General features: G+C 40.6%; 1 protein-coding gene across 1 annotated transcript; it reads left to right on the forward strand.

Moving 5' to 3' along the window:
• The first annotated feature begins 228 nt into the window (after positions 1-228).
• Positions 229-5339, forward strand: LOC147445731 (uncharacterized). The gene is made up of 13 exons (XM_086526095.1): positions 229-609; positions 682-1403; positions 1674-1789; positions 1874-2825; positions 3315-3855; positions 3931-4011; positions 4085-4159; positions 4255-4323; positions 4410-4517; positions 4611-4685; positions 4775-4844; positions 4917-4966; positions 5067-5339. The coding sequence occupies exons 4-13, from the start codon at positions 2530-2532 to the stop codon at positions 5337-5339; spliced, it is 1638 nt and encodes a 545-aa protein (XP_086382221.1). The 5' UTR covers positions 229-609; positions 682-1403; positions 1674-1789; positions 1874-2529.
• Positions 5340-13369: the final 8030 nt, after the last annotated feature.

A 13369-nucleotide genomic window follows, 5' to 3' on the forward strand; every position in this document is an offset into this window, starting at 1 on the left:
ACCATGCTTAAAGGCCTTGGAATGGTTAGTGCTCGGCGCTATCGTATCTGCACAGGAAATCTAGGAGTAAAACATCCACCACAGCTTCTTCAACCAAGCATAGAGGATAACTATGTAGGAGAAATTCCAAGGTGTGTATGAAATGTTGGATCCTCTTCTAGGAAGTTTAAGAGGGATTGCTCCAAGTGTTGCGAGAAGTGTTCGATTTGCAAAAAGACAAGAAATTCTATGCTTTGTTTTGATTATATTCCGATCGGTCCTTAGTTACAGCTTCTGATGAAGAGTAGTACCTATTGTCATGAGTTGCTAAATCTATGGCGTCACAAACATAGATGGGACAACACATCTGCACTCAACAATGAACAGAGGATCATCGATTTTTGGGATGGAACAAAGTTTCAAGAAGTGAAGGACTTCTGGAATCCAAGTACATCATATGAACTACCTATGGTTTGCTCAAATTCAGCATGTAAAAAGTGTTACACCACATTTCCAGTCTTTAAATGCCATGCAACACTACAAACTGGATGGTATGCTGTGAATGAAGTATATAACTTTATCTGCATTGAGTGCTTCCAAGAAATCAAATGTCGCAAGAAAATTGAAGTGGTGAGTTTGACTTCTCTTTTGAGGTTCCTTTTGCATTCTGCTCATGTGTAATATATGTCATCATTTGGTTAGGGTGATCCTCGCAATATAGCAATTTTACTACATTGGGACGGCTTTCAAACATCAAAGACGGCCCAAAAGAGCTGTGGTGTTGTGGAAATATCGCTGCTTAATGTTGGATGTAGTTCTTCCATAGATGTTTTACCAGTTTTGTTTATTCCACAAAATTGCAAAAAGATTATAAAAAGTTCAGGAGATGTATTTGGAACATTCCTAACTCCATTGGTCGATGAGCTTGAAAGATTATTTTTGGATGGGATAGATGTATTATATGAGTATCCACTAGAGAGGATTTTCGACAATCCACAAGGGTTTTCCAAGTCTTGCAAGATACGTGCAATGCTCATGATGGTTACCGGCGACCATCCAGCTCAATGCAAAATAGGTCTACTCAAGAATGGAGGACAAGAGTTTTGTCGACGTGATAAAGCTCAGGCAACTTTGGTAAGAGATGCCACCAGGCCTGATGGACGATATGTCTATGATGGAAATCGCTACCAGACAAGATATCCACCACCACAACGAACATTTGAGGAGATGAAATCTGCCTTGGAAGAGGCAAAGTGTTGCTACACACAAGTAGAGAAGGAAGCTGCATGGAAACAAGCAGGCCTATCAGGCAAGTCCATACTTTGGAGGCTCTCTGACTTGTATGGATTTGATATATCTCTTGATTGTGTGTATGATTTTATGCACACTTTAGCATTAAACGTCTTCAAGAAATATATTGCTCAGTTATTTGAAAGATCTAACAACGCTCTTAAGAAAGAGATAGATTCAGCAGTGTCTTTACTTACAAAGGATGTGCCCAACACTATCCGCTACGGAAGGTGGCCAAACTCTCCCAGTAACTACTTTGAGTGCTTCAAAGCTGAAGAGAATCAAAAGTTTATTCAGTGGTGCCTTCCATATATCCTAAAAACTGTAAATGGTATTTCACCAGAAATGCATGTTTTGGGAACTCTCTTGGTAGATATAGCTCATGGCTTTTATAACTACAATAGAGATCATGGTTGGTCCATGGAGGATATTAGAATTATGAAGATGCTACTACAATCTTGGAGAATTCTAAGGGAAGAGGCATTTGGGGCTAATTCATCGCCTTTAGAGCATATCGCCGGTATATATATTTCTCTCATTTTTGAGAGTTACTTGGTTTTGCTATGTGTGTGAGCATAACTATTTATTGCCATTTTGATTGTAGGTAATGGTGAGCTTCTTGACGATATAATTCGGCATGGGCTACATGATCGTTATTGGTGCTACATATTCGAGCGTCTTGTGAAGATCTATAGCACCATCAAGACCAATAATCTCAGCGATGAGGCATCATTCGTCCAATTCTATTTGAGGAAGTTTTTCACTAAAGTTTTTCAAGTTGTTCGCTCTGACAACGATGGTCTCTTACCTAATCAAAGATTCTTGAGAGATTTACATTCCTCAATGAGTGGATATTGCAATGTCCCATGTAATGAAGGTCAATTGCATGAGTGTTCTGCACATCATATGGATGGGCTCTTAGTTGTTTCATCGGTGGCCAAGGCAAGATCCTTGTGGAATGCTCTCTTCAAATATGGCCATAGTGCACCTTGTATTGATTGTATTCTTTTGAAGGGAATTTGTATATCAAGGAAAAGATGCATCTATCGAGAGCCATCAACTGAGGAGTCCACATTTTTAAAGAGGTTTTGGAATATGGAAGAGAGCTTTCCAATTGCAGATTTAAAGATATACAAAAAGGTATTGTACAGAGGAGAAATATATAAAGTTGGCTCCCATGTGGTAGTGAGAGCTGATGATACAAATAGTATGTTAGATAAACACTGACATTGGAAGGCTTGTATCACCTCTCTTTTCTCAATGCAGTTCAATGGGAAGTCTATGCTTTTCTTTGGAGGAAGATACTACAGACAATGCATCATAGGTGATGATGACTCTGAAAGGTTACTCATTGATGCAATCACAGGAATGAGTGTCCTTGAGAAGACACCAATGCCCTTTACATGGGATTGTATCCAACCTATTTACTCTCTTCTTCATAAATTCATACCAATGTCACTACCTAAAAGCCAAAAGCTCATTGCCTATGAAGTAAAGGACTTGAAGCACAGAGATAGATTGCTTATGGAAGGAGAATGTGGGAATGTTCCTTTATGGTTAGAGGAACAAGATATAGTGAGAGTTTCTATGAATAGTGAACTTGAGAAAGTCTTTCAACATGCTGTGGTAAGGGAATCAAATCCTGAGGAAAAATTGGCAAGACTTGCCATCTTGAAGCTTGATGTATATCAAAGAAATACGTGGATGATTCACACAGAAGAAGATCATTGGAGAAGTTGGGATAGCTGTCATATTCTAATTAAAAATTGGACCGTGATAAGACAAAAAGAAGTTTCAAAACCTAGTGTGCTTGCACAATGGATACCTATTATGTGGCGATCTCCATGATGTATAAGCATTTGTATCTACTATTTTATTCAGGACTGTCTTTAAAGTTGATTCTACACAAAAACTTTCTCTTTTTTGTGATGTGTAAGAATTTTAATTGAAAACTCTTTAAAATTGATTTTATGTTGATTTGTTTCAGTTATTTGATTTAAATTTATAAATACTGTATCGTAAATATGATTTTGTTACTTTGTTAGGGCAAGTATGAGTTGCCCACAATCATTGTTACAGCAGCTACTAGGAGGATCTAGTGAAGACGCTATTAAAACTCTCAATGTGTGGAGAGCAAATTATTCTAGAAATAAGAGGGTAACTTCGGATCCCTCTAGCTCTGCAATCAGTGATCCTCCTAGATATGATCCTATTGTGTATGATCAGATTTTTAGGCCACCACCACCAAAATTGAGAGAGAAAAATAAGTTGTATGGTCGAGATTTTCTCTTAAAACAGCATCCTGAGCAATATAGAGTATTGTATGTCAATTATGGAGAGGTGAGAAAGTGGTTTGCTAAAGGAGAAGCCATTGGTGATCTTCGTAACAACAATGAGCGAAAGAATGTAGTTTTGAGGATCATTAAAGAGAAGATAGCAACGCTCAAGGCCATCACAATAGATGGTGTGGCTTATCCATGGAAGGAGGAAGATTTATACACATGGTGTATCAAGTCTTTAGCGGCAAAACGTAAGTGGAGCAAAAAAAAGACAAGCCAAGAGACACTTTGCTCAACCAACTCCATGGTATAGTAATTTATGTTGAGCCTATATTTGTTTTGGCATCTTTGCAAGTTTGTTTAATAATATTTAGAATTATAGGTCTTATGTATGGATGATGATAATATAACAATTGAGCACAAGGATGAGAAAGGTGATCAAGAAGGAGAGCTTCATGCAACGGTCAGTACATATTCTTCTATGACATGGGTTTTATTTGATTTATTATATGTTATTCACATTAAAATTCTTTCAGATTGAGAGTTCTCATGTTGATGAGCAAGTGACGAATTTTGTTATCGATGATAAAGCTGATGATATATCAAATCGTGTAGGTTCTTTTGTGATATGACATTGAAATTATTTATGCTTGCTATGAGGTAGTAATAAGTTGACTTTATTTATGTTTCTTTTTTGTGAATATAGAAAGATGAGGATGTGTACATTCCTGATATGTCATGGATGGAAGAGGATGATCCAAAAAGTGCTTATGAGGTTCGTTAATCAATCTCTCTCTCTCTCTCTCTCTCTCTCTCTCTCTCTCTCTCTCTGAAGATCATGTTTTCTTTACAATTGTATAGGAGTATCAACATTTTATAAGAGATGAAAGCTCAAAAGCCTCATTACAAGGAAAAGAGCCACATATAGATCATGAGGGGGGTGGCAATGGTGATAATGTGACGAAAAAGGTTTGATTGTAAAAAACTTATCTTTTGATGAGATTCATGCTATATTTTAGTTGTATAGTGTCTTTATTTATTTTCATTGGTGAGAAACTGAAGGATAAAAGTCCAAGCGAGTCTTGTGTTGCGGATGACATGGATGCGAACTCTAGAAAAAGCAATCGAAAGAGAAAGGTATACTTAATTTTCTCATTATCTTACGTAGGATTAGTGTGATGCTCTTCTTAGCATTTTAACTTATTGAGTCATTTTTATTTTAAAAGGTTACAAGTAAGTTAAAATATTCGTTAGAAGAAAAAGACAAAGCTTCCAAGGGGGCAAAACATAAAAAAAGGTAATTACTTAGGATTTTATTTAAGAATAGTCTTTGATTGCTTATAAATAACTTTATTACTTCAATGGTATAGGAGTCCTTAAGAGAAGATGGTGGAGAGAAGTCTCTTATGGAAACCAAGGTGTGTTTTAGATCATATGAAGTCTTGCTTGCATTAGTTTTTTAAACATGAGAAAGATATAGCATTTTAGAATCTTACACTTGCATCATTTTTTTTGTAGGCAAGAACATTGTCTACTAGAGACAAAGAAGTCATTCTAATGAAGTGGCTTCATACTCAAAAAGTGGAAGAGATCTACCAATCGATCAAGCCCACTTACTGTGCTTTGAAGAAGACACATTCATTCTTTGGCAGGAAAGTGAATGACACTACTTCCTCAACAATGTGTGAGGACTTAGTGGCATGGCTCTTAGTTCAAGGAGTAGTGCATATTGATTTTGCAAAGCTAGGTGTTTTAACTTTAAAAGATGTTCAATTGTGTAATGATGATTAAGTATTGTATCTAAATGGACATTCTCAATGATTGCTGATTTCCAATGTGTATTGGCTTGAGGTCAAATGACTAATATGCTTTATGTTTAGATGAGCACTCTCAATTAACTTCATATCTTAAATTGACAAGTGATCTTGAATTCTCTTGATTCATCTAGCAATTATTTACTAATTGACTTACTAGTTGGATATTGTAGTTGCTACATGGATTACTACTTCTTGCTTTGAAGTTACTAGATGAATTACTATTTTATGTATTTGAGTTGCTAGATATATTGCTAGTTTCATAACACGTCTCAAACTAGTAAGTGAGATTGCTCTCTTGATTCATCTAGCAATTATCTTACCATATAGCTACTCAACTTACTATATGGTAAGAAAATTACTACTTGAAGCATCTAGGAGTATTCTCACGCTTACTAGTTTGCACTTTTCCTAGATGTGTGTATTGAGACTAGTAATATATCTAGCAATTATATATTTTTTGCCATATGGTAAGTCGTCCAAAGCTCCTTCTGGCAGTGTAGTTTGACCATCAAAGCCAATAACATCATTGCCAAAGGAAAATTAAAGAAGATTTATGGACAAAATGTAAGGATGACTCTCTCTCTCTCTCTGTGTATGTCCGTAGGACAGGTGTGTGGACTAGTGGTAAAATAAAACGCAGGGCTTACATTGGTGTCAGAGAGGTCGCCCGGCCGGCCCTGCTCGCTGGAGAGTGCATGAGCGCGCAATACAATCAAAGGGAGCGTGATGAGCAAACAACTGCCTATAGAAGATGATGGAGCTTCCATGTTAATACAGGCAATGCAGCGTCTCAATATACGGTAGCTAGGTATTAAATATGTATCGGCACTCGGCCATGGAAAATGCCAATCACATCCGTCCTCCATGTCCTCTCCGCCATTCCTCACCCTGGGGCCTATATGCTAATTAATTTCTTTCACCAAGTGACCCACCACAGATCACATCCTTTCCTTTCTTTTGGTGACCTTTCGTCAATGATGAGCTAATGAAGATGTAACTCATATTTGTTGTATATCACTCACTGCATCACAAGTGAATCGGAACTAGAATCTCATGGTGTATTAGGACATGGTCACGCGAGGCTTTGTTTATAGTAATCTTCGACATATTCTGACCACAGCAAGTACGGCAGCTTAGAGCGTGACGGGGAGCAGCCTGTAGCACTACAAAGCTGATGGAAAGTACCCTCCTATCATAGATTGCCTGCCGTTGTCTGTGGAGACTAAGCCTCGCGTGACCATAGCCTTATATATTAGCAGAAAGAGCTTGATGAATACCTCCTACATGTCAAAACCTATGCCAAGTTTGGAATTTTTGTGCAAAAATTTATCCATGTGTTCGGTGTGTGTGTGCGCGCATGTGTGTGTGTGTGTGTGGGTGTGTGTGTGTGTGTGTGTGTGTGTGAGAGAGAGAGAGAGAGAGAGAGAGAGAGAGAGAGAGAGAGAGAGATCAAACCCCTTATAAGCCCTTCTAAGATTTTCAATATAATTTAGTCACCATTATGAGTTTTGCCCCCCAAAAAAAAAAACCCCTTCTGAGATTCCAATTTTTTCTTTAACCTCTAGGATAGAGTTAGTTAATAAATGTTTATGCACATTAAGGATCATCTTGAGATTTATTTTCTCTTAAAGAAAGAGAATCAACTATGAATCTTTAATATCTCGATAGGTCCAAAGAGTGAGATAAGGCTTCGCTCTCTAGTTGCATATCTGTAGTCTAGTCCCCTTGCTCCATATTGACTCGCGCGCTGGCAAAGGCAGTCACCCCCCACTACCCTCTACCGAGGAGCTCTTTTCCCCAAAGGGGGAAGGGAAATGGCGCTCTAGGGTACCCTTCTCAATGGCGTGGTTTCTTCTCAGACCTAGGTTACAACTCGCGGAGTATGGAAAAAAACCCTTTTTTAGCATATCTGAATGAATAAAATGACCCCTTATTTTAGAATTTTTTTCCAAAATTGAATATAAAAGCTCCTTATTTTAATGTCTCTATGTTAAATTGCCTAAATTTTTTGCATTTTAAAACCCCTTCTTTCGAACTCACGTTATACATTAACAGGATTACATAGCACTCGCCCCCGAGCTCCACGGCAATGATGCAACTTCAACTTGGGGCACAATGAATGGCCCTAGCAAGTCTTCAATAGAGCTTCCAAGGGCTTCTGGGCCACAACCCAAGTGGAGGGGAAGTGAGACCAGAACTGCATTCAACTCAACTGCCCCACAACCAAGTACCCTCCTATACTGACATTACTAAACCGATGTTGAATCAAAGCGCTTTGAATCCTCTGTTTCGAGTGGCCTGTCTTAATGTGCAAGGTATGCCCTTTCCCATGAGAGATTTGGATATTCTTTTCTAGTCTACCTTTGCCCCCAATGCCCCCCCCCCCCCCCCCAAAAAAAAACTTCCAAGGAAAACCCCCAATTTTTGTTGCACAGTCTCATAGTCCCCCTAATTCTCCTCTACATGAAGCAAGCTTGCATGGTAATCAAACTCCCTCTGCTAAGGAGGGGAAATAACAAGCTCAAAGAGCACATGCTTCCCCACCTGAGAATGCGCTTGTGATTGACTCTCAAGAGCTTGAAATGGTTCGACCAACTAAGTGACAATGTTCTGATAGGGCTTTGTCATGGCCCAAGGCCGCTTCTGACGCCTTCAAAAACTGGATCTCTATTATTTGGGTGAAAAGAAATGCTAACGCCTACCACATCTAGTACCTTCCAAATAACTATTATTTATTCTTCTTTGAGGATTCTAACAGTGTCTTGCAGGTTCTGTACGAAAGGCAATGGTTGATTAAGAGCACCCCTCTAAACTTCTTCAAATGGGGTAAGGAATTCAATCCCAAGGGGTACAAGCCCTGTTGTGTTCCCACGTGGGTGGATTTCCCTTATCTTCCCATCAATTTTTACCCCTAGCCATGGCAATGGGCCCGGTGGGAATCAGTTGCTCAGTCGGAGAATCAAGGAGGCCTCGGAATTCTCAATCCTGTGGCCCATGCAGAAGCTTGTTTCACCAAATTTGTTGTTTCCTTGGATAAACAGGATCAAGTTTGGGCTATCATGATCAAAGATATGATAGAACTTGTTAAACTTGGCTCGAAGGGTGGAAAGTGGAGAGGCGTGGAGGTTCATGACAAACTGTTAGCCCCGGCGTGGTCTACCTTAAGACTGGGAGGCAGCTTAGGAGAATTGGTAAGAAAATGCAATAGAGTAGCAGGAGTCTTAAAGTGGGGGGAAGAAGCCAGATACTTCAAGAACTCCATTCTGCATTGGTCCCCCTAGCTTTCCAAAGTTGTAGATCCGCCACAAACTCCCAATTGGATTGAGACAGCCAGGAAGCTAAATAATAAGGGTCTGAATCGACTTGGGCACTTCTGGGACAGTGAAAACAAGAGTTGGAAAACCATTGACCTTATGGTTACTCGGTACCAACTTAATAGCTTGGAGGCCTTGCTTGTCCACAAAGTGATGAAAGAGCTTGACAATCTAGTGATGCCAATGTGTGATTCGGAGTTGGACTGGAATGCTTGGAAATGGCCCGGAAGCAGTCTCTTGTTGGAAACCCCATACTAAATGCATTTATCAGACAATGATGCAAAAGAAGAATCGGTCTAGCCCCCTTAGCAAGCTATGGAAAAGCAATGGCCGGAGGAAAGGTGGGAGCATGTAATGGAGAACATATGGAAGCCAAAGGTTCCACAGTACATGAAGGTATTCTTATGGAAGGTACGTTATTTGGGGTGCTCTACTGACGGGGGTGAAAATTCACGAGAGAGGGATTGGGTCAGATCGATGCTTGGGGTGCAAGTTGGCTGGGGAAGATCTGGCCCGCCTATTCATGGGCTGCTGCCCAACTATCAAAGGCCTCGCAGGGAAAATATGCAAGTTGATCCAAAGAACATGGAAAATTAGTTTTTTCAAGACTGACCTATTCCTTGGAGGTATGAATTTAGGTAGTCCAACACTCCTCATCAGCAATCAGATTGTCAGATACTTCTTCGTACATAATGTATGGCAGACAAGGAACCCCCGTGTTTTTGAAGGAGGTTTTGAGGTGGCAAGCTTCATAGCAATAATACAAGAAACAAAAGTGCTAATATGGACACTTGGGCGCAAGAAACACTCGAAGGATTGGTCTAGGACTACTTGTGCCTTGGTGTCAACAGACGGAATCCCTAGGTTGGGGACAAATCTTACCCATCGGTAAATAAAAGATCTCGGGATGACAAGATTATGGACCTTGTGTATCAAGGATTGGGGGGAGGGTTGGTAGTGGTGGTTGCCCTGATAGCCGATGTAATTATGGTCCCTCGATATTGTCATGGCTCAACATGAGCATGACAAGACCTTGTAATTTTCTGGGCTGTTCAATTTAATTCACTCACAATTGTGAGTTTTGTTTTGTTTTGTTTTTTTATTTTTAACATAAGGAATATGGTTGGTAAGAGTTTTAGGGAAAAAATCAAGAGGGGGAATTAATCCCGAATGGGATCACTAACTGCTGATTGAAGTTGACATTGGCATGCGGCCATGGAAAATGCCAATCACATCCGTCGTCCACGTCCTCTCCGCCATTCCTTACCCTAGGGCCGATATGCTAATTACTTTCTTTCACCGAGTGACCCACCACAGATCACATCCTTTCCTTTCTTTTGGTGAGCTTCCATCAATGATCAGCTAATGAATATGTAACTCATATTTGTTGTGTATCACTCACTGCATCACAAGTGAATCAGAACTAGAATCTCATGGTGTATCAGGACATGGTCACGCGAGGCTTAGTTTATAGTAATCTTCGACATATTCTGACCACAGTGATAATTACAAACCTCTTTGGCAGCAAGTATGGCCGAAACTTAGTTACCGCAAACATGAGGGCTAACACTAGCTGTTTCATCAGGGTGTAGGCCTTCTCTGTGTTTTCCATGAGGTGGCTAGCAAAATACACAGGCCTCATAAAGGATGTTTTTGGATCTTTTTGTAGGAGGGCAGCACCAATGGCTTCTTCTCCCACACTAGGGTTTACAAAGAATGTTTCTTCCCAACAAGGTTGGAGGATTACAGGGAGTGACCCTAACATTTTTTTTATCTCTCTAAAATGCCCATCACTTTCTTCACTTCAAACAAGCGTCTCTGGACGAGTCAGCTGTTGTAGAGGAAATATCACTTGGGAGAGTAAGTGTATGAATCTACTCAAATATCTTAGCTTTTGCAAGAAAGAGATTAATTGTTTGATGGAAGTTGGGGGAGGTAGATTTAGAAATGTTTCTATCTTTTTTGGATCTACCTCGATTCCATCAATGGACACTACATGCCCCAATAGTGTAACCTTGCTTTCCCCAATGTGACATTTGTCCTTGTTTAGTTGTCCACCTAGCTTAGCTAAACAAGTAAATCCTTCATCAATCTTGCCGAGATGCATACTTTTGGAGCTGTAAATATAAAAGTCATCTATGAAAACCCCTATGGACTTACCAAATTAAGGTTCGAAGACCATATTCATGAATCGTTGAAAGGTGGCTGGAGCGTTGGTGAGACCAAAAGGCATGACTCGAAATGCAAAACAGCCCCATGGTGTGATGAAAGTAGTCTTTTTCTAGTCCTCCTCTGCAATGCGTATTTGAAAGTATCCGGAGTATCCATCACACACTGTGTATCGCTCATGGCCTGCTACTTCATTTAGAATCTCATCTTGAAATGGGAGAGGGAAGTGGTCCCTTTTTGTTGCAGCATTTAGTGGCTTGTAATCCACGCACACTTTTTACCATTCTTCTTTGGCCTCACCACTACCGGGGAGACCCATTCTGAATCTTCTACTGGGTATATGAATCCTGCTTCTAAGAGTCTCTTCACCTCGGACAACAGTGCATTTTGTTGCACAACTCCTAATCTTCTTAGTTTTTGTACTACTGGCTTGCTCCCTTCTTTTAGATGGATATGATGCTTCACTACAGTGACACTTGTAATGTGAGTGTAATCAGAAATAAACAATGATGCATGCTTCTTGAGAACATTTACATAACCCTCCTTTTCTTCTTCCTTTATAGCCTTGGATAACATCTTCTCTAGGTTGGCATCCCACACATTCTCCATTTGGATCCTTGGGTTTTCTTCTGATGAGGTAGTTTCCTTTATGGTGACGCCCATGACTTCGAGAGTGCTATCACTCTCTTCACTTGAACTCTCTTCCTCATCCATGGATGAGGAGCATTCACTTGAGCTCCACTCATCAGCTGACGTCTCTAGTTCAAGGTTCTCTTGTCGCCCATTCTTCAAGTTATAAACCACCTTCCGACTATGGCCACACACTCGCGGCCGCAACTCCAAGTCTCCTGTTGCCCAATCTTGCCTAGCTCCTATACCCATGAGCCAAGGTCATCCTAAAATAAGGGGGTATCCTTCTCCCTTTACTGGCATCACATAAGCATCAACCTCTGTAGTGATTCCAAAAATAGAAACTCTCAAAGCTTTCACTACACCCACACAAATGACAGAGACATTATTGGCCATTTTTGCCATAAAGTTTGATGATTCCATTACCTCTAAACCCAATTGATGCATTAGCTTTTCTGTCATGACACAATCCTATGCTCCACTGTCAATGTAAGTTTTTGGAATCCGTTGTCCCTTGATTTGAGCCTCCACCAAAGGCACTATATCCTTGAGACCATATACTTTGATTACACTTACTAGCTTACTTCTCTTTTCCCTCGTGCTCACCATTTTTGACCATTGTCGTCGCAGCTTTGGGGAGATATGAAGTAGTTGTGGCCAAGTAATCTTTGGTCCTTGAGAACTCACATCAGTTGTCAAGTCATAAGGTTGTGTCCGACATCCCATAGGGAAATCAGAGATGTCAATTTGAGACCTAGTACGGGTCTTTCTCTTCTTGGATTCATCTTTAGTTGCCCGAGATGTACTTGCTTCATTTCTTGCATCCTTGCTTGCTCCTTTACTTACTTCATCTTGGACACGCACATGCTTGATAGGCATTGTAGCCACTTCATCTATCTTCATCTTCCCTTTAGATATTTCTTCCTGGTTGCTTCTGCCCTTGAAGACCTCCTCCATCCTTATGATGCTCACATTTGGTTGAGTAGCAGGGGCTTGAGCTTGAGCAGGAGGTGGCTGCAAAATTTGAGGTTGCGGTTGCTCTTGTGCTTGAGCTCTAGCATGGGGAGGACTTACTTGTTGTCGAGGACCTCTAACAGGGTAGTCATATCTTCTGGGATGAGGGCAATTATACATGCCGTGGCCATTTTCCCCACAATTGTAACACAACATTTCCCTTGCTTGACGTCGTATTGGTGGCCGATTCCCACCATTCCCCTCAATAGGCCTTCTTGCACCCTGCACAAGATTTACTCTCAAACCCTCTAGCTAGTTTGTGAGATTGTTTATTTGTTGGAGCATATCTTCTTGTTGACCTCTACTGAGGTTTGGTGCATTAGGCACATTTGGAGGTACGTGAGAAGCTTCCGTAGTTGTGATATTGCCTCCCAAAGCTAGCTGGCCAGCTTGGGCTTGATAGAGAATCTTTCGATTCTTTTCCCTAGCAATCCTTAACGCATCTTCAAAAGTATTTGGAAATTTGCTCTTTACCTTCTCCCTTAGCAAGGGGTACAAACCTGAGATAAATCGATCCTTTTGGAGGCAATTGGGAGCTCGCTCACCAGGGTTTAGTGAGTCTGACCATTGCCCCCAAAGTTTCAGAAAACCTTCCTCATAGGTTGCATAACCATGAGGGTCAACTTGATGAAGGGCCAGAAGACGTTGCCATAGTTCTTATGCTGAATTGGCTTGTTGAAATCTTCGTAGGAAAGCCGCCTTCAATCCCTCCCAATCAGCTCTTTGGGTTGGATCTAGAGCTTGGAACCATACCCTAGCTGCTTCTTTGAGCACCAAAGGAAAAGCTCTCAATTTCAATGCTTCGTCATCCCTCGCAGAGACAAGGAAAGCCATCTCCAAGTTATCCAAAAAATCCCCAGCATTTTCCCCACTACGC

Source organism: Adiantum capillus-veneris, chromosome 12 (genome assembly GCF_014529385.1).
Source record: "Adiantum capillus-veneris isolate H3 chromosome 12, ASM1452938v2, whole genome shotgun sequence".
NCBI classification, from domain to species: Eukaryota; Viridiplantae; Streptophyta; class Polypodiopsida; order Polypodiales; family Pteridaceae; genus Adiantum; species Adiantum capillus-veneris.

Coding starts and splice junctions, on each gene's coding strand:
- LOC147445731 (XM_086526095.1), top strand. CDS start 2,530: ATGCAGTTCAATGGGAAGTCTATGCTTTTCTTTGGAGGAAGATACTAC. Junction 4,012..4,084: donor AAGGAGAGCTTCATGCAACG/GTCAGTACATAT, acceptor AAATTCTTTCAG/ATTGAGAGTTCTCATGTTGA. Junction 4,324..4,409: donor ATCCAAAAAGTGCTTATGAG/GTTCGTTAATCA, acceptor ACAATTGTATAG/GAGTATCAACATTTTATAAG.